This window comes from Sapajus apella, unplaced genomic scaffold (assembly GCF_009761245.1).
Source record: "Sapajus apella isolate SASKATOON/1434 unplaced genomic scaffold, GSC_monkey_1.0 scaffold1, whole genome shotgun sequence".
NCBI classification, from domain to species: domain Eukaryota; kingdom Metazoa; phylum Chordata; class Mammalia; order Primates; family Cebidae; genus Sapajus; species Sapajus apella.
In genome coordinates, this window is record NW_022436941.1 from 39,620,872 (window position 1) to 39,642,520 (window position 21,649).

The window sequence follows — 21,649 nt, forward strand, 5'->3', positions numbered from 1 at the left end:
TAAATTTTTGCTCTGTTCTCTTTCTAGTAAGGGCTTTATCCTGTATTATTTATTGACATGTGGCATATAGGGCCTTCCTTAAAGAGATACTACATTATTGTCCCATTGATTTAGAGCCTGGCCACATTTAAGCTTTAGTTGATGGAAAGTGAGTGAATATAACATATGGAAACATCTGAGAAGAAAAACACTTCAGAAGGCATCAAGTTTTTCTGACAGATTTATCTTGCTTTATGTCCCAAATAAGGACCACTGAAGAGGCTGAAATCTGGTGTGAGAAGAAAAATGGGAAAGAGCAACAGAAGTTGACCCACAGCCATGGATATCTATCCAGAGCAATAAATCAACGTCCATTGTAGCCACTCTCATTTGAGGGTTGTTTGTTATTAATAAAGCCAACTAATAAAATTCATATACTGTACTAGATTGGGAAACAATCAAGGTGAAACTTTTTTTTTTTTTTTGAGACCGAGTTTTTTGCTCTTGTTACCCAGACTGGAGTGCAATGGCGCCATCTCAGCTCACCACAACCTCCGACCCCTGGATTCAAGCAATTCTCCTGCCTCAGCCTCCCTAGTAGCTGGGACTACAGGCGTGCGCCACCATGCCCAGCTAATTTTTTTGTATTTTTAGTAGAGACGGGGAAGGTGAAATATTTTAACAATAAATTTGAATTGCAAATCTGAATCCATCTTTTTTTTTTTTTTTTTGAGACAGAGTCCTGCTCTGTCCCCAGGCTGGAAAACAGGGATGCAATCTCAGCTCACTGTAACCTCTGCCTCATGGGTTCAAGTGATTCTCCTGCCTCAGTATCCCAAGTTACTGGGACTACAGGAGTGCACCACCACACCCAGATAACTTTTGTATTTTTAATAGACAAAGTTTCACCAAGTTGGCCAGAGAGGTCATGATCTCTTGACCTCGTGATCCGCACCCCTCGACCTCCCAAAGTGTTGGTATCACAGGCATGAACCACTGCACCTGGCCACTAACCCAACTTAAATGACATGTCAAGAGTAAAAAAGTTTGCTTCTTGAGCAAAAATAAAAATATTAAAGTTATTAAAATTCATATTAATAAGAATACAATACTCTGAACCCTCAAGTTACTAAAAAAAATTTCTGTACCTTTTGGTCTTAATAGTATGTGATTAAATAAACTAGTAGTCTCATCACTTAATATCACTCCTGAGCATTTGAGGAGAGATCTCTCCTACTTCAGCAAATCCTTACAAAGTGAAGGCTGCTTTTCTTTGATGTGTCATCTAAGTCATGGCCAGGAATAGAAAATGTATCTTTTTTGGCTCTCCATTACATATACAAAACACCTCTTCAAGTCCTGTGGAGGTTATACCACCAGTCGTATTTTTCTCTACTACTACTCATACTGTCATCTACAGATCACCTATTCTTCCCCAGAAATTAAAGCCATGCACAGATCATTGAATCCACGCTTATTATCACTCTTAGTGAGTTAAATTTTGTTGATGAGCTCTTCAAAACCTTAGTCTCTCTCTGCCTTTTTACTCCCTCATATCTAGCAAAATCTCGTTTCACCTTGCTTTCATCTTCTGTTCCCATGGAAACACTCTGGTATATCAGTAACTTATTTTCCCCCAGAAATCCAGGTTGTAACCATCTCACTTTCTCAGTATTATTAAATATGTCTCATCTTTTCAGCTCAACTTCTCTAGCAGTCCTTCAAAATTGAGATTTCATCACAAGGAGCTGTAGATTCTCTTTATGTATCATTCTCTTTGTGTTTTCACTCTCCTTGTTGCCCTCTTAGATTTGGTGGTTCATATTCATTATCATGAGTTTTTAAGCACGTAAAACTCTTGTTTTCTCTTCACTGCTGGAACTCAACTGCATACATTTTCTGTGTCTAAAATCTGAATAACTGAACTGGGCTGAAAATAGCCATAAAACCATATTGACAAGACTCTATTTATCACTGCCCAAAAATAATATTATATGTCCTAAATCAGTTTGCTTTTTTACAATTTGGTATAATTATTTCAGAAATTTGCTTTCAATAAATCCATTCCTATATATTATTTTAACTTTCTTAATTTGTTGTGCTCAGTATAATTTCTTCAATTGTATTCTTTATTTCCCGACATTTCTGCCTAGTTGATTTCCATTTCCTGATCTTTGCACTTTCCATTCATTCAGACTATAAGGCTTTTTCCCATTCTGTTCATAGTTAGGTCTTATTCTGAAGGTCTCAACTCAAATGTCACCTCCTTGGAAAGCCCTTGGATGGAAACCCTATTCAAAGAAAAGCTCCTTTATTACTCTCAGTTACATTGCCCTGCTGATTCCCTCATAGCACTAATCACAATAATTATCTCCATTTTTTTCTTTTATTATACCTTCTTATATCAAAAATCAAAGTCTTCAAGAGGAGGATGCTTTTCTGTTTTGTATTCTGCTATATCCTTGTGTCTAGCATAATGCCTGGGAAAGAGCACGTACACAGGAAATAATTTTTGATTAATGAATGAATGAATACCACATGCAAATCACTTGTTAACACTTATTCAGTTTTTATATGTAAAGTGAGCAAGTAAACATACATGATTTCCAAGGTCTCCTTTTGGATTTTAGTCCCATCTTTAACCCCTTGACTACAAATTGTGAACAACTATGCCACATGATTAGGTGGGCAGTTGAATCAACTGTTAGTTTGATGTGTCTATTTGGGCTGGTTCTACCATTTGTCATAAAATATTTCCTGATATGAGGCTACTTTTGATTGTTCCTACAGGTGACTGCATCTTCAAAGAGATCTCAGCATCCATAAACAAGAATAGTCAATTGTCCAAACATCTCTGCTCACCTTATTAGAGATATAGTAGTTCTTTGGAATACTAACTGCACACATTCAAAATCTTTATGGGTTCTAGGTTAGTCTGCACAGGAATTTTACACATTAGAAAAAGTTACAATAATCAATTCATTCCTGAAAACTCACTTTAAATCTATTCATCTGCCCAAAACACAAGTGGATAAATCTACTCTGCCACCGTCCTCATATTCCTATGTAAGAGGTAGTCACAAAGCAAATAGCTTTACATGTAGTTCATGCAAAAGTTGTTAAAAATCCTGATAATTTGGATCTTGTGGTAGAGTTTAATATGTATTTCTTTTCTTTCTAATGATAGGATTGCAATCAGATAGCAACTAATATAAGCTGTCACAGTTTGCATAAACTTTGATATTTGTAAGCATCATGTGCTTAACCTCAATATCTATGCTATCTATAGGTATTGACATAAAGTTTTCTGGTGAAATGCAGGCAATTATAATTGTGGAAATACAGAAGAGAGATCAATTATTTATATTATGTTGGGTAGGCACAGGTCACATGTGAATAAGGCTCATTATTTTTCTTGTATTCCCACAGGCTCCCTCCAATAAGTATCTATTGATTCATTTTCCCAGAGCAACTTTCTCCTGCTGACTGATTAGGCATCCATATAGCTAGCATCAAACTTTAGTTTATACGAGTTTTATTTAGTTATTTCCTTAACTATTCACTTTACAAATGCTGAGATTATTAAAATTTTAAACTATCAAGCACATCAGTAATGACATGTGTATATCATAATAGAATTATTCACTTTAAGGATTGCAAACTCAAATTCATGCAGGGTCCAAGTAAATAATATCAATGAATAAAATTTTTGGAATAAACAAAAATTTAAGATAAATTAAGATAACACAACTGTTACTTAACTCCACCTAATATTTACTCTTAGAGTAGGTAAGTCTGGCATTAACAAATCATATGATATTTTGAAAAGCAATTTGAAGTACTGGCAGTGTGTGTGTGTGTGTGTGTGTGTGTGTGTGTGTGTGTTTGTGTGGTGTGTGTCTATTTGTTTAATTTCAATCCACTTTACAAAGAAACCAAAGTCTTCTGCAGGCTATATCCATCACTTAGTCTGTCAGTTAATAATGACTTCAGTATTATTATTTTTTATAACATTCAAACAATAAATATTAAAATAGTATTTAAAATATCATTTACTTTACAAAATGCAGTGTACATAGAACTGCTCCATGTAATACGATGTACTTTGATGCAATATTTTTTAGTGATACTCAGTTTTTATTAGAACTATAAAAGCAGTTATGTAGATGTGTATATTTCAAAAGTGATAAACTTACACAAATACATTTTTCGGCTTGCACAAAATGTACCATTATTTCTTCTTTTGCTTTTAATATGAAGAGTTGAAAATATTGGATTGGACAATATGAGAGAGGAAAGGTCCTATGACAGGTGAAACAAATTGGCTAAACCAGATACAAATGAGAATTTGTAAAAGCCCGCAAATATTGAAGAAATTACAACTCCAAACAATAAACTTCCTAGAGATAGTGACATAGAAAATTACCTGGTAAATGATCACATTTTAATAAGAGAGCAGGTTGGAGGAATATTTTCTTTACTAATTACTCTGTTCCTACCAGACAGTTTCTCTTATCACATTTGATCAGAAAAACACAGCAAAAAGAAAACAAAGAAAAGAAAATATGGCGCTAGGTATTAAAACAGGAATCTGGGACTTACCAAAATAAGTGTGGGATAGTGTATTTGTGTGTTACCAACATTTTAGGGGCCTGTACAGTAGAAAATAAAATAATACTAACCTGGACTATATAACTAAAGGAGATGAAAGTAGATAAACAATTAAAATGCGGACCGTGAGCAATTGGAGCGCTTATTAGAAATTGGGTATATTTGACCAACAGTAGTTAAAAGATGTCTCACAAAGGACATTCCAAATGAATATTACAAATTGAAGACTGTTGGACTAATGTTACCTGAGAATTGCCTCTTGCAAGGACATTCATGTTTAAAGAGAGCTCAGAGTGCTAAATGCAAAGGATAATGCTATAAGTACACAGGTTAAACAATGAGGATGAATTGATAAGGACAATGATGAAATTTTTCTGTTCTTCCAGAAATTATGCTGGCTTCATGATTGTTTCTTCTACCTAATATTCAAGATGATCTTTCTGTTTTAAGCTTATTACCTGGTTATTATGGATGAAAAAATGTAACAGGACAATGAATACACATACAGAAAAAACATCAATATTTTATAGGAATTCGTGTGGGGAAAATTAATTTAGGAAAAAAAATACTTAAACTAGACGTTTTGTCCAGAAAGAAATGAAACAGAAATAGTTGCCCACTAGTTAACAGCAGTTTTCTCATTTATATGCTTTTCCTGATTCATAAGTAAAAAGCTAAGCATTAATAATCCTCACTATATCTTATAATCACAAATAAAAATTTCAACCTTTTAATTTTTTGTGTCAACTTAGCTAGGCCATGGTATTCAGATATGTGGTCAAACACCAGTCCAGGTGTTTATGTGAAAGTATTTTTTAAATAAAATTAACTTTTAAATAAGTTAAAGCTATCAGTAAAGTAGATTAACCTCCATAATGTTGGTGGGCCCAAATCAATCAGCTGATGGTCATGGTTAAAAACAGATTAATGTCCCCTAAGTAAGAGGGAATTCTCCCTCTAGGCTGTCTTCAGACTTGAAAATAGCTCTTCCCTAGGCCTTCAGCCTGCCAGCTTACTCTGCAGGTTTTGGTATTGCCAGCCCACATATCATGAGGTCTATTCCTTAAAATAAATCTCATTTTCACTATACAGACAGATATTATTGGTTCTTTTTCTCTGAAAAAACTCTGAAGTATATACACTATTTAAAATTTCCATTATCAAAAATGCCATGAGTTCCTGCAAAGGACAATTGAAATTTGAAATGAAACGCAGTATTCGTTACATTAACTCCCCAAACAATAAAATATTCAGGTATAAAACTAATTATGTATCAGATCTACATTAAGAAAAGTTGAAAAAAAAAACTCATGAAATAAATTAAAGAAGAACTAAATAAATGGAAAGATAGTCCATCTTCATGGCTAGAATTATTCAATACTGTGAAGGTATAATTTCTTCCCAATATCATACATAGATTCAGTGCAAGCTCAATCATAATCCCCAAAAGATATTTTTTTAGGTATCAGCAAACCCATTCCAAAGTTTATACAGAGAGGCAAAAGACCCAGAAAAGCTAACAAAATATTGAAGGAAAAGAATAAAGTTGGAAGACTGATGCTACCCTATTTTAAGTCTTACTGTAAAGCTTCAGCAGTCAAGATAATGTGGTATTGGTAAAAGAATAGACAAACAGATCAACAGAACAGAATAGAAAGCCCAGAATAGACCCACCCAAATATATTTAACCATTGCTTCTTTGATAAAAAAAAAAAAAAAAAAAGCAAATGCAATACAATGGAGAGAAGACAACTTTTTCAACAAACAGTGCTGAAACAGTTAGACATCCCCATGATTAAAAAATAATAATCTAGACACAAAATTTGCATGATTCACAAAACTTAACTCAAAACATTATAGACCTAAAACAGAAAATGATGAAATGCCTAAAAGATAACATATCTTAAAAACCCAGATTATCTTAGGTTTCAATTTTAAATATAAAAACAAAGGAATCATCAATAAAATACCTAATTAATATGCTGGAATTCACTAAAATTAAAACCCTCCCCTCTGTGAAAGAGACTGTCAAAAGAAAAAAAAGACAAGCCACAAACTGAGAGAATATATTTTCAAAAAAACAGATGTGACAAAGAACTGTTATCCACAATATAGAAAGAACCCTTAAAACTCAACAATAAGAAAATGAACAACCTAATTAAAAATCTGAGAACACTTCAGAACAGACACCTCACCAAAGAAGATAAACATGTGTAAATTGCTCAGCATTATGTAATATTAGGAAATTGCAAATTAAAACAACAGTAAGATACCACTACTACACATCTAATAGAATGGTCAGAATCTAAACCGATACAACAGCAAATGTTGACAAGTATATGAAGCAGCAAGGAGTCTCATTCATTGCTGATGGGAATGAAAAATGGTACAGCCACCTTGGAAGACACTTTGGAAGTGTCTTACAAAACTAGACACATTTTTACCATAAAATCCAACAATCTTGTTTCTTTCTATTTACCCAAATGAGTTGAAAGCTTTACATCTACATGGAAAACAGTACACACATGTTTATAGCAGCCTTATTCATAATTGTCCAAACTTGAAAGCAATAAAGATGTCCTTCAATAAGTGGATGAATAAACTTTGGCATATCCATATAATGAATTGTATTTAGTGCTTACATAAAATGAACTTTGAAGCCATGAAAAAAACTCTGTTTTTCAAGTCATGAAAAAATATGGAGTATATTATTAAGCCAAAGAATCCAATCAGAAAAGGCTACATACTACATGATTCCAACTTATGACACTTATAAAGTCAAAGCTATGGAGACAGTAAAAATATTAGGGAAATCAGAGCCTGGGGTAATGGGACATGAGAAAGAAGCATGAATAATTAGATCACAGAAGATTTTTAGGGCAGTGAGACCAATTTGTATTAAACTATAATGGTGAACATATGTTCAGTATATATTTTGCAAAACCCATAAAATGTGCAACACCAAGAATGAATCCTAATGTAAATTATGTGCTGTAGGTGATTATGATATGTCCATGTAGGTTCATTGAATGTAAAAAAAAAAAAATTACGGTTTTGTTGAGGAATGATGATAGGGAGGCTGTGAGTGTGGGGAGAAGGTAGAGTTATATGGAGAATCTCTGTATTTTCTGTTCAATTTTTCTATAAACCTAAATCTTTTCTGAAAAAATGTAGTCTATTAAAAATGTTATGGGTCATTAAAAATCCCACCATGAGACTGCAAGTATCTATCTATTTCTTGCCAGCTAGATTTGCAAGTGCAGCCAGGAATGCAAACATGAATTTACATTAAGTCAAAGGATAAAGTAGCATTTTAAAACCAGCTGCCATTACTTACATTATTTATTTATAGGCTATTGTATAATTGCAGAATTGTGCTGAATAAAAACAAATATATTTTCTTTATTGAATAACTTACAATCCAAAGATCAAATGAAAATTTAGAAACAATCTTATTTGTTCATGAACATTAAACTAAGCATTCTAATAGAAGAAGTTAATTCCAAAAGACTTCTTGTGTGGACAACACTTTTTATCCAATATTTAGAGTTCTTGCACCTACTTACATATTGAGAAAAATCAGAATGTCCTCACTTTGGTCTAAGTGTTGGCCTAAATGGCTTCCTTTTAATTGGCAGATTATAATGGCTATATATTTAATGAATCTAACAATATTAAACAAATGGCATTCATTTAGACTCCAAACACTAAATTGTTTTAATTTGGGAAGAAGAATTCCTGGAGTCTAGCGGAACCATTATCAGTTATTCAGAATTGCTCACCTTAATATAAAAAGTTCTGTACTTTAAAAATTCAGAAATATCAGCATTATACAATGGGGAGTTCACTTATTTTTCTTCTGGACATTTAAATTTGTCTTATGTCGTCTCATAACTAGTTCTTGGTTGCTTTAGTTTTGCTTTTTTTTTTTTTTTTTTTTTTTCCTGTTTGGGCTGAGTAAATAGTTTCCCCTAATGTAATATAAAGCTTAATACATAAATTAAACCCACTTTCCTCTTGACGATTTTTTTATGGCTTTCTCATTAGAAAAGGCAGTTCCATACTCTTGAGCCAAAGAATATTATGAGCACACTGAAACTTATGACCCAGCACTCTCCCTTACCACTTTCCCATCTAACAGTTCTGAAGCACTTCAAAGTTACCCCAAAGTACCAGCGTTTTATTCCTCTCTGGAGTCTGGCATTCTCCTTTTTCCACTTGCAATGTTCTATCCTCCCTCCCTTGTCAGCTTTGAAAACAGGAGTCTATGTGTCCCTTTCAACAGGAAACTCAACTTCGGGGCTTGAAAAGGCTTAAACACTCCATCTGCTTCAACCCAGGAGCTTACTCAGATACCATATACATTTCAAATGATGCTTCTGATTCATGGTGCCATACTGTAAATCATTGTTTTAAAAGATGTCGCCCTTTGAGTGAGTAGGCTTTGTGTCTGACTAGATGCTACGTTTTGTTCGTCTTTGTGTTCTCATTCCTTCACACATTGCGTGGCCCATAACAATTGCTTAAGAAATAGTGAGTTGAATGAAAATGATGTATACCACCCTATCCCTGTCAGAGAGTAGTGTTTTACTTATAATCTAATACACAGTTGTCTACTGTTTAAAAATCAAAGTTTACCCTTGAGAAATTAGCACCTTAACCATGCATGCTTACCCCACCCCACCCCTGCCCTCAGCCCCCGTTCACTTTTCACTTAAGTAAGAAGCTGTTTTATTCTGGCAGTTTTTGCCGGAATAAAATTCAGTCTAACAGAAGTCAGTCTAACAGATATGCATTAATGCAGGCTGGATTTGCCTAGACATCAATAAACTCGAAAAGCTCCCTGCGGGCCACTTGTAATGTCAATAAAGATTCGTAATTACCTGTTCCTTGGAGCATTTTTATACCCGACCCAGTTCGCTGTGCTGCAAAGAGGGAACTCAAGATCTCGGAAGTTCTTAACTTCCTGAACTCTAGAGGAAGCATGGTAAGCATTAGCGGGAACCTCGGGTTTTTAAGCAAAGATGATGGCTGTTTTCGTTGCTATTTTAAGCTGTCAGGGGATAAGCAACTCAGAGAATTCCCCTTCTTACTTCCCGCGGAAGGGAAGATTGGAATTGGGCCTTCTCATTTCTGAGCATGGGGACGCCTAAACGCAACGACCAAGAGTGAAAGACCGCTGAAGCTACTGTTCAACCTGAAGGAACAAGGATTTCAACTGGAGAGAAACTGGCGACCAGGGAGCTGCGGACGTGCGCACATAGATGAGGGAAATCCTGGCTCCCACACACTGGCTCATGCTAGAGGTGCCTCCCGACCAGCCCACAGTAAGGAGCGAACTAGCAGAGCGGCAAGTATCTCTCCCAAAGAGGATGAGGACCAGAGCATGGCGGAGAGGTCCTCAGAGTGAACACTCGAACACAGGACTCTTGAAGAGTGTCCCTGCCACACAAGTACGAAAAATGGTAGGATGAAGGACAGGTGACAATCAGACGCCCTATATATTTTGAGACTTTTGGAGAGAACTTTGCTCTTCCTGTTTTGGAGAGAACGTTGCTCTTCCTTTCTCCCCTCCCTTTCCTTTCCTTCTTTCTTTCCTTCCTTTCTCGGTATCTGAATGTGTGCGTGGGTGTACTTGCGTTTAAAAGAGAAGTCCCAGGTAGCTGTTTTTTTTTTTTTTTTTTTTCCAAAAACCCTGTTTCTCCGCAATGAAGTTTAAGTGGGATTGGAGTTTCCTTGACTTCTGCGTGAGGAGTTTCCATATGACAATGAAAGGGAGGCGTGTAAATATCCATAAAGTTCCTAATGACACTCTGTCATCACTTGTTTCCTGCAGCATCCTGAGCCAGGGTCGTCTTCCACCACCCATGCTGAGCGGGCGATCGGCTAACAGGTTCATGTGTATTTGTACTTTCCAGATTGAGCTGTGCCTAGAATAACAAAAGTCCTCTTCCTTCCACCGCCGCCCCCCACCCCCACCCCGTTTCACTCCACCTTGGAAGGGGTATTTTTGCTTGTGAGCGTGTATATTAAGCAAAAGCGATTGGAAGAAGGTACTCCTCTTGTAATCTACCCCCAGCTCTGCCTGAAGCAGCCCTCCGGCGGGACGCTTTTGTAATGTGTCCCCAGGCGAGGTGCCCTCTCACCGAGATGCCGATAGACTATCTTGGCGCTCCCAGGCCCAGAGAGCTGATGTTCTGCTGTCTCAGGAGAGTGTATGAGGGTCTCTGTGTGTATGAGTGAGTGTGCGTCTGTGTGTATGTGTGTGCGCGAGCTCGCCAAGCGCGTGGCACTGCGAGCTTCCTCCCCCGGCCAGAGCAGGCAGAGCCGGGGACGTTACTCTTCAAGCAGCCTCCGCCCCCTCAGCCCGATGATTGGCTGGCTTTGCGCAGCCTTTCCTTGCTAGAAGAGGGAAGGGCCAGTGACGCCCCCAAGCCAGCTGCAGAAGCGGCCGCCACCTCCAAAGCACAAGGTGTCTCCTCTGAAAAGAAACCTGAGCCCCAGGGAGGCGGCGCGGACGACCCTGGCAGAGCTGGCGCAAACCGGGCGAGAGAGCGCTGGGCAGCGCTCGAGGGCAAGAGGGAGCTCGGCCACAGAAGACCCCAGCGACCTGATCCTGGGATCCCGGCTCCAGGCTCTCCTCGCATTTTACAGGTTTCCCCCCCGCGACTATCTCCCCAAAACGGAGCCTTTATATCAAGAGAAGGTGCGGGAGCTGGGGCAACCAGGACTTTACCGGGCACCCAAGATGCGGTCCATTAGGAAGAGGTGGACGATCTGCACAATAAGTCTGCTCCTGATATTTTATAAGACAAAAGAAATAGCAAGAACTGAGGAGCACCAGGAGACACAACTCATCGGGTAAATGCAAAGCTTCATTTCAGGATATGACAAAAAGTCAAGCCGTAAATGAAATGTGAATATAGAGGGTAGAGTGATGCTTAGGATGGCATGTGTGTTTGAGCTCGCGTGTGGTTAGTGTCAGGAATTAAATAACAAAGGCTGTTGTTGAGATGTGCGTGCTTCTCTAAGCTGTTCCCAGTTTGAGTTCAACTTGCCCTGTGCCGTTGGGGTGACAATTGTTTTGGCTCTGGGTGCTCTCACGCCAAAGGAGAAGTCACTGCAGAAGTGTCAACAAAGAACGTGTGCCCTTGTCCTTTTAATCTGTGGCAGAATTCAAGAGAGATGTCTTTATTCACCAAACGGTTGCCTGTTTTCGCTGTCCTATCACCTAGGGAGATAGTGGAGATAGATGATTTCTTGAAAGGCTGAAGTTAAAGCTCAGAAAGCAGGAAATAGGTATCCTCTGTTTCTCTACTTTTTTTTTTTTTTTTCATTTTTGACGTTGGATAGATCTATGTATTATAATTTGAATTAGAAACTCCAGTACCACTAAGGATACTTCCTTATTTGTTCTTCTACGGGTAAAACGCATGGGCGTCATGGTTACAGTTTTAGAAAGAAACTGGGTACTGTAGCTTCACACAGACTATATTTCTGCTATTTTTTTAGTTTGTCTAGATGAATTCAGACTCTCCCCCGCCCCATTAAGTTCTCTAAATATCACACTTCCTTCCACCCTCCCGCTGGCCTCTGTGCCTTTGAAGTTTACCCAGGAGGTGGTGCAACTTTGTGTTTCTGACATAGCTTGGAAGCGTTTTTCTGAGGATGTGAACCCGATTGTCAACTCTGTTCAAAGTCCTGTTTCGGAAATCCTCCCTGTTCCGGTCTGGAGGCGTCCTCTATCAGAAACTCCACACCAGCAGAGATGCCTACCCAGTGTATATTTTCTCTGACATTGATTTAAACAAAGAAAAAAGCCGTGTGTGTGTGTGTGTGTGTGTGTGTGTGTGTGTGTGTGTGTGTGTGTTGGGGTGTTGGGACTGCTAAAACACACACATGTTCTTAAACTTCATGCACTCCATTTCTTAATATTCCTGCTCCCTAGGTAATAAGCATTTATTTAAGTGACCAAGAAGCAGGTTTATCCTTACAGAAAGACTTTCTCTTCTGTAGCACAGTCAAAGGGGACTGGAAGAGAACGAAAAAGCTAGCTAGGAATGGGCTGGAATGGTACTTATGCATCAACGAATCTATACGTGGTCTATTCTGAGAGGGTAAGAAAGACGGATATGAGGTCGTTTACACAGGAGTGGGTGGCTTGAAAATCCAATCTAGCTCAATTGTCAGAAAAAAAAGGACTTTGGGCAGGGGCGTGGGCATCCCTGCCAGACCTGTGCTTGCCAGGCAGACAAAGGGGTCTTTAGAAAGGTGATGAATGGGCGCGTAGGGCTCCGATGAGAAGCAGAGGCTGGAACGTGAGGGTCAAGGCTCTTTGTTCCCTCCCGGGAGGTGGGCTAAGAGGATAAGCCTGAGCCCAGACAAAGCGGTCAAGCCTCCCCAGGACTCCGAGGGTTCGGGCCCTTGGCTCGGACTCTGGTCAGCAGGAGTGGGCGGGGCCAGTGAGGAGAGGAGTCGCCAGACACTGCTGAGGTGTCCCTTTCCGAGCCTCCCTAAGCTATGGCCAGTTAAAGGAGCGCTTCCCAAGTCCCTGCAGGGGAAGTGGAGCCGGGACACTCCACATTGCATGGGTGTCATTTCTCCTGTCGCCCTTTCCTAGACATCGCAGGCTGGTGGGCGCAGCCCTGGGCGCTCAGGAAGAGAAGGCGGGCACGGGCGCGGCGGTTGAGCTACCCGGGCTGGGCTTCTGCCCGCATCCTTTTCATGCTAAGACAGTTTCTTCCCGGCTTAGCTGAGAAGACGTTGGGGCGGGCGCTAGAGTTAACCAAACAGGAAGAGAGGCGCGCACCGGGGCTGTCCCCTGTTCCGAGGGCGCAGGCGGCGATGGGGAAAGAATAAGTGAGAAGACTGGAGAGCCTTTACTGCAGGACTCAGGCCCCTTTCGTCCACCCCACCCCCCGACTCCTTCCAAAGTCACTTTCATTGCTCAGTTGGCAACTGGCTCCTCCTTCTTAATTATAACCCGCAATTACAGTCCGATGGGGCGAGGCAGAGAGCTGACCCCGAGCATCGCGCTTACACCAGTGCCCTGTAGCGTCCTGGCTGCCTTGGCTCTTCCTGAGAGACCGAGACTGTGGATGGAGTTGGAGCTGCCAGAACAATGCGAGGACAGCTAGGTTCCCTGAGCACTGTTTCCTTTTTCTCCAGGATGAAAGGTTCAGTGGAAAAGCTTGTGATCTGAGCTCGTGGTTTCGTTTCAACTCCCAAATAGCGCTTCTGGTGGAGAAATTGACTCATCCATCAAAGGATCTAATCATCTCATTGACTCTCTTTCTACCCAAGCCACGTGGAGAGGCCAGTTTTGAGTTTTCAGTAAACTGGAATGGAGGTTTGGCTCCAGATCCTTGTCCAGTATTGAAGTGAGGTAACCAAGGCAGTCTCTGGCCTTTGGGGGGCACTGCGAGCCTTGTGGCTTGGCAGCAGTTTCAAAGAAGGGCCTTCCGTAGTCCTCGAATCTTGCACCACCCCTCCCAGATTCATATTTAGCTTTTCTGCTACCATTTTTGACATACGCTGTCAGTTCCTTTATCCCTTCGACCCTTCCCACAACTGGAAGTCCCATCTGTAGTTGGTATAGCATTCCTCTTCGATATGCCACAATATTAAGCAATCATTCCACACAGATGGAAAAATAGAGAACCAGCACAACCTTCTCATCAACCACCCATATTCTCATATCTCCAGAGGAACACCTGCGGCATGTTTTTTTTTTAAAGTAATTATTCCAGAATAGGTCAAGTAATGATTATTGAACTAAAATTCATATTTCCTTCCTATTAGTTAATAAAGTTTAAGTCAAAAGGCAGTGAAGGCATTAAGTGGCGTGTTCTTGACTACCTTTTTTTTCTTAGTAGACCTCACAGTTGGCTTATGACTTAACTAGTCTGTGTGCACTTTGGGTGTAATTGGAAATGTATTAATATAAGGTTCCCATAGGTAAAATATGTAAGCACCCTCATTTAATGAGATAATATATTTGAAAATGTAATATAAACTTTAATGTCATATAAATATTTGTTTTGTTCTTCCTTAAATCTTGCTACACACTATTTTTCTGGTTGACGACAAATGAGACTGACTTACTTTTCTTATTATCCAGGAATCTCCCATATAATTTGACTATACACTTTAGGTTATGTTACTAAATGATATTAATATTAATATTAATATTAATTCTGAAACCTATGATAAAATTGACAGTGGAGATAAGTATTTTCACTTAGAGTATTACATTGTCAGCAAAGTTAGTTCCAGTTTGGTTAGGATGAAACACAACCTTGTGAATGCAGGAATTCAGAATTTGCACTTCACATTTCAAATTTCACAATTCTACTAAAACTCATAAGCAATAAATTAATGTAGAACCTCTCATTTTTACTTTTAGTTGTCACTTAAGTGATGAAAATACAAAATGGTCTGCTGTGTGTGTTCAGCCTTAGTTTAATGCAAGTTCTTTTCTTAAAATTTGTGTAATAAAGAGGAAGTTTAACCTAGTCCAAAGGGAACAAATTCATTCAAAAGCCAAGTCATGAAGAGTTTCAGTGGTGTTGAATATGGGGCTTTTGAGACCTAATGCCGTGAAGTGATATTAATCATATGAGTTACACACTGCAAAACTAATAAATTCTAATGAAACCTGGAAACTTGTATTTAAAAGAGAGCAATATATGTAGACACTAGGTTACCTAACAAATGATTAATTCCTGCCATTGATATCACACAGATAACGATCTTCGTGGATTTTTCTTTGCTCCGTATAAGCAGGGACACTTTGTACTATGTTGACTTATGCAGAGTGATTTCTTGATACATTTTGATGTGTTTTGCTATTTTCCGTTTAAAAGTACATATTGAATCTTCTTGCAGATGTGTTTTGCTATTTTCCTTTTAAAACTACATAGTGAATCTTCTTGTAGATGACCCTATGCAATAAATATTTTCAGTGCAGCTGTTCAAAAGTCATGTCTGATCTAGAGTGAGAAATAAAAAGGGGGGTGGCAAAATCTTTCGAGCTTTGCATTCATAGGAAGGAAGAGCCTTTTCTAAGACAGAATGCTACCAAGGTCATGAGCGAAACATCCCATGGGACCCATCTAACTTCGTACAGAGAAATTTACTCTAGAGCTTCAGATTGTACTAAGTTTGGCCTTCTCCCACAATGACTATTAGAAGTGTGACTAGTTGTAGATATTTTTATTCAAAATTCTTTCCAGTGATAAAAGTCTGAAATTTGGCTTATCACCAGCTCAATGACAGCAATTCAAACGGCAGAGTAAAATGGTCTCATTTTATTCTTAGAACACTGATTTAAGCTTTTTAGATCTTGGAGATTCTGAAAAGGGTTGGGCCAACTAAAAACATCACAGCAAACATTCTGCCATGTGATATGTGTTTGCATCTACATATCAACGAAGCAATCCTCCATAGATTATTTATTTAATTAAGTAAGCTTTAGAGACAGAGCCTTGTGATGTTACTCAGGCTGGTCTCTAACTCCTAGTCTCAAGTAATCCTCCCACCTCAGCCTCCTGAGTAGCTAGGACCATACGCACTGCCCACCATGCCCAGCTTTTCCACACATTTTTAAAAGTGCAAGCCCATGCATATTTTCACTTCTTCTATGAAAGTTTATTGGTGGTGAAAATAATTATTATAATGATAGCAATCTGTGGTTAAAGATGACACTGATACATCAATTAATAGGGTGATGATTAGAAATATCCCTTGCCCCTAGAAATAGTGATAGTTTGCACCTGAACACATGAAGTCATATTTCCCAAAGTGTGAAGGTTAGCTTCTGTGTATAGCCACATTTTTATTCATAATTAGTTATCATTAGAAATATAATATAAAAATTATATAAAATATATAATATAAAAATTATAAATATATATAATATAAAAATTAAACACAATTGAGTTAAAATCCCAGCATGCTTCTATTATTGTAAAATTTAGCAACCTACTTCTGAAATAAAAAAAAAGAAATATAATATAAAAATTAACTCCTGGGCCAATGGTTAGTAAAGTGCACCCCGTGCTATCTTGCATCCTAAATGCCCCCCTGTAAAGCAATCATTATTTGCCATGAATAGCCATGCAAATGTATCATTTTCATCAGTAGGATAGTTTAAGATATTAATTTTTTTAGAATTCTGAATTTCACAGGGGATAGCAGTTTATGATGCATTGAGCAGCTTCAAATTTAAACTACATGTTCAAAAAATGCAAACCAAAATACCAAACTATAAGGCTTCAATGACAGAATTCAACCAACAACTATTATACAGGTAATGTTTCCATTGATACTAGGAGAGGATTGCCTGCATAAAAAACACAGATTTAGAGTATGTTCTGGAGTGAATAGTCATGTCACATTTCAACTATAATTTTGACATTCTAAGAAGTAAAAGGTGATGTAAAGAAATAAATACAAATATTCAAAGGGCTATGGTTATTGTTGGTATTCTATAAGAAGTGGTTTTTTGATTTTCTGAGTCTGGATTTACATTGATAAAGTATAAGAAGATGGTCTATTGAATAATGAATTCATTCGGATATAAATGTTCTAATGGTATGCATGCTATTACAGTTATCTGCCAGCATCATGACTCCCTCCAGCACCCCAGCTAGTACCATACCAGCTTGACACTATTGGTTGCAGGCGGTAGTTTTTTAAATATAAGTAAAATACTAGTAATAATGGCTACTGAATGAATTTTCTCCTTACTATAATCTCTGTCTCTCCATCACCTGCCAGGGAAATGACTCATTGTTGAAATGTTTTGAAATCAATGCAATTTTTGAAAAATTAATTTTACATGCAGAGCCTGATTTGATCCTCACAAAGCCATTGCACATTAGATAATTTTATTGCAATTTTCAAGATAGAGTAAGGCCACTGTGGCTTAGAAAGAGAATAGAGTCTAGGAACACAAGCAAGCCACAGAATAACAAACACGCCCAGATCACCTGATATTCCAAGTTATCCTTGCTTCAAAACAAGAGCCCCTTCTATTATGCATATATGCCTTCTGTAAAAATGAAATTACAATCTTAGGAGTCACAATTATACAGAAGGAGGAGCACTGAAAAAACATTCTGCCTCTATTGTCTTAAACGGAGTTAGTAAGAGGCTAATAGGACACAGAGCTTTTTATTTGTTTTATCTCATTTTAATTGCCAAATAATAATTGTGTATATTTATGGGATACAATGTGAGGTTTCCATACAAGTATACATTGTATAATGATAACATCGGGCTAATTCGCATATGCACCGCCTCAAATATATGTCATTTCTTTGTGGGGAGTACATTGAAAATCTCTTGCAGCTACTTAAAAATATACAATACAATATTATTAATGGTAGTCACTGCATTGTGCAACAGAACTTACTCCTCCCATCTAAATGTGGAATTTTGTACTATTGACCAATTTCTCCCCATTCCCCATTCACTCCCTCTTCCCAACATTCTGTTCTCTACTTCTATGATTTCCACTGTTTTAGAAACATTATATAAGTGAGATTATAAGGTATTTGTCTCTCTGTGTTAGACTGATTCACTTATCTTAATATCCTCTAGGTTCATTCATGCTGTCACAAATGGCAGGATTTTGTTATTTTTTAATGGCTGAATAGTACTCCACTGAGTATATATATATATAAAACATTGTCTTTATTCCTCTGTTGATGGACACATAGATTATTTCTATATCTGGGCTATTGTGAATAATGCTGCAGTGGTCATGGGAATGTAAGTATCTCTTTGACATACTGATTTCAATTCCTTTGGGTATATGCCCAGAGGAGAGATTGCTGAGTTATATAATTCCGTTTTTATATTTGGTGATTTTTTTCTCTTTAAGTACTATAGAGATCTTTTTTTTTATTCAGAAATTGTTTTATTTCAAAAATATCACATGTAGATTCTTGTCCTGATATTTATATTCACTTAATCCTCATAACACCTTTCATCATGCTTATATAATTCCTTCTAACTTGTAGGGGAAAATGTAAGTAACATTCTTCATCAGTAATTAATTCAAATTATGTATTGTGCTGTTTAGCAAAATGTTTCTTACTTTCACAAAGCTGTAATTTTTGTTTTGTTTCAGAGATGGTGAATTGTCTTTGAGTCGGTCACTTGTCAATAGCTCTGATAAAATCATTCGAAAGGCTGGCTCTTCAATCTTTCAGCACAATGTAGAAGGTTGGAAAATCAATTCCTCTTTGGTCCTAGAGATAAGGTGAGTTTCTCTACTAAGGAATAATAAATTTCACATCCTGTCCTCAAATATGTTGGGCTTGGCAAACTCATATTAAACACCTGATTTATGGTTTAAGTATGAATACTTAAATAAAGAGTGAACCAGCTCTATTTAATGTTGCTCACTGAAGAATATGAAACCGTAAAACTGAAATCACTACATAGTCAGAGATTTAAGAATGAATATGTGAGTTTTGAATATCGTGTCTTTATACTAATCGAATAAAATATTTAGCAGAGTACTAACATTTAACATACTTCACTCAATTACTCAGAATGGACATATATTTTAAGAATTATCTTTAACTTCTTCCCTATTGAGCCTTCATTCTGCTTTTGGGTTTTCTCAGCTAGGTGAAAATAGAGCCTATACAGTTCTACTGTGCTGACAATTATAAGTAAATTAGCCTTATCCTGTGAATGAGTATTTCTGTGTGGGCTCATGTTTTAAAAGTTGGATACAAATCAGGAAATAAGCTTTCTAGATTACTGACTTCTTTTTTGTAAGACTAGTCATTTTAGCTGAAACCCACTCTTGAATCATACTCCATGCCTACATATATCCAGTATGTAATTTTATTCTGATATAAACCTGTTACTGATAAGAAAGATAAGGTCAAACATTCTTAATTATGGAGGAAACAGGAAAACTGTTTTTTCTTTATAGTTACATTGCATTACTGTATTGGTTGGTACATTTGAATCAGAGCATTTCAGTAAACGAGAACTCACTAAAAGTGTGAAGGAACACATTCTTTATATAATAAAAATTATAGATATGAGGAAATATTTATGGTATTTGATAAAAACCATAAATATTCATGAGGCTATATATATTTTGCTATTAATAACATATTCAAGCAAAGGGTAATGAACCTAAGTTGACCCAAAATATTCATATTACAAGTTTACAAATCAGTAAGAGTTGCATTCATATATTTGAGGGTGATCTATTTTTAATTATAATAACTGATAATATAAATGAAATGTTAGTACTAATTTTTATGGTTCTCCTTAACAGATTAAAGAAATAAACAATAAAACATGAACAAATGTTGAATAATACATACAAATTTGTCACTTCCTTGAAAGAAAAGAATAATTTGTAAAACCATTATTGTACAATGTTTAAAGAGTTCATAAAAAATAGAATTGGCTATAGCAGAAATGACTAGTGAGTATTAATCAGTTTGATACCTGCAATAAAACTTTAGAATATGAAAATATCTGATTGTTGGCTTAGGTTTTGCAAATTTTTTTGGAAGACATTGGAAACTAAATATGGATCATTTATTATTATTATTATTTTTATTTTCTTCCTCACTTTTCTGGAATTTAAGAAGTTACATATCACATTGAGTCAGTGATTGGGTGTGGGTAAATTTTAAAAGTGTTTCCAAATTTCTACTTTTAAGTTTTTATTTATTTTTATTTTTATTTTTTGAGACAGAGTCTCACTTTGTAGCCTAGGTTGGAATGCAGTGGTATGATCTCGGCTTACTGCAATCTCTGCCTCCTGGGTCCCAGTTAAGCAATTCTCTTGCTTTTATTTTTATTTATTTTTTTTACTTTTAGTTCCAGGATACATGTGCAGAACCTCCAGGTTTGTTACATAGGTATACATGTGCCATGGTGGTTTGCTGCACCTATTCAACTCATCATCTAGTTTTTAAGTCCTGCATGCATAAGGTATTTGTTCTAATGCTCTCCCTTCACTTGTTCACAACCCCCGACAGGCCCAGGTGTGTGATGTTCCCCTCACTGTGTCCATGTGTTCTCATTGTTCAACTCCCACTTATGAGTGAAAACATTAAGACATTACAGGCAAACATTTTTTAATCTTACATGATTCAATTATGAATATAGATCTTTTACATTTAAAAATCTTATTAAACTTATAATGCTCTTATTACCTTCCTAATAATTGTCCACATAGTAAAATGTGAAAACCGTTCCTGAGATCTTTTTTTTCACATTTGTAGGCATAATTTTCTTTCCTATTACTAATTCCTTCATTCCCGTATGTCTTATGTTATTTTCATAAGCACACCAAGAATCAGTTCATATATATTCATCAAACAACTGTACTTCTGAGGAGCTGCCTATGAGAGATGGTTCCATGTGTTACTTCACTGTACTTTGAGGATTCAAGATATATGGAGTTCATGCATTCTACAGCTAACTTTGCACTCAAAATAATTATCTTAGTTTTAAGGCTTGATATTTTTGGTAAAAGTTTTTTCTTTCCTATTATAAGTTAAGTAATGACGGATTTAAGATGCATTAGATGTTGCGAATAAATCGGTGAACACTGTACTGAGAGATTGCGTAGTCATGTCCAATATTTGCAACTTGACTTTCTTTCCATATTTAGATTATTTATTTGCTTTTTTTTCTTATTTTTTATATGTTGACTAGAAACCCCAAGAGTGCAAACATCAAGTATAGATGTATAGAAATGTACAAGCTCAGCTACTATCAGGATAGCTTTATCACATCATAATTAGAAAAGAATATTTCATCTCTCAGTATCATGATACATCAAAGTTCTGAAATACATAAAACTTGAAGGTTAACTAAACATAATTGCAGATTTATATATGCTTAACTGACAAGAAGAATTTCCTATTGCATACATGGATTTACTTTATGAAAAGGTCTACATACAGTTTTATACTATTTTCCACTTGTCTTGATTAGTAAGTTACCAGTAGAGCTAATCTTGGGTCATAAAGCTTATTAGTGGCAGTGTCAAGATTCAAACCCAGAC

General features: G+C 37.0%; 1 protein-coding gene across 1 annotated transcript in view; it reads left to right on the plus strand.

The window, feature by feature from the left end:
- The first annotated feature begins 10,878 nt into the window (after positions 1-10,878).
- ST8SIA4 (ST8 alpha-N-acetyl-neuraminide alpha-2,8-sialyltransferase 4) overlaps positions 10,879-21,649 on the plus strand; it is an 89,517-nt gene continuing 78,746 nt past the window's right edge. The window contains exons 1-2 of the mRNA XM_032275601.1: positions 10,879-11,451; positions 18,728-18,859. Coding sequence (XP_032131492.1) covers positions 11,339-11,451; positions 18,728-18,859 — 245 coding nt within the window. The 5' untranslated portion in view covers positions 10,879-11,338. The remainder of the gene's footprint in view (positions 11,452-18,727; positions 18,860-21,649) is intronic.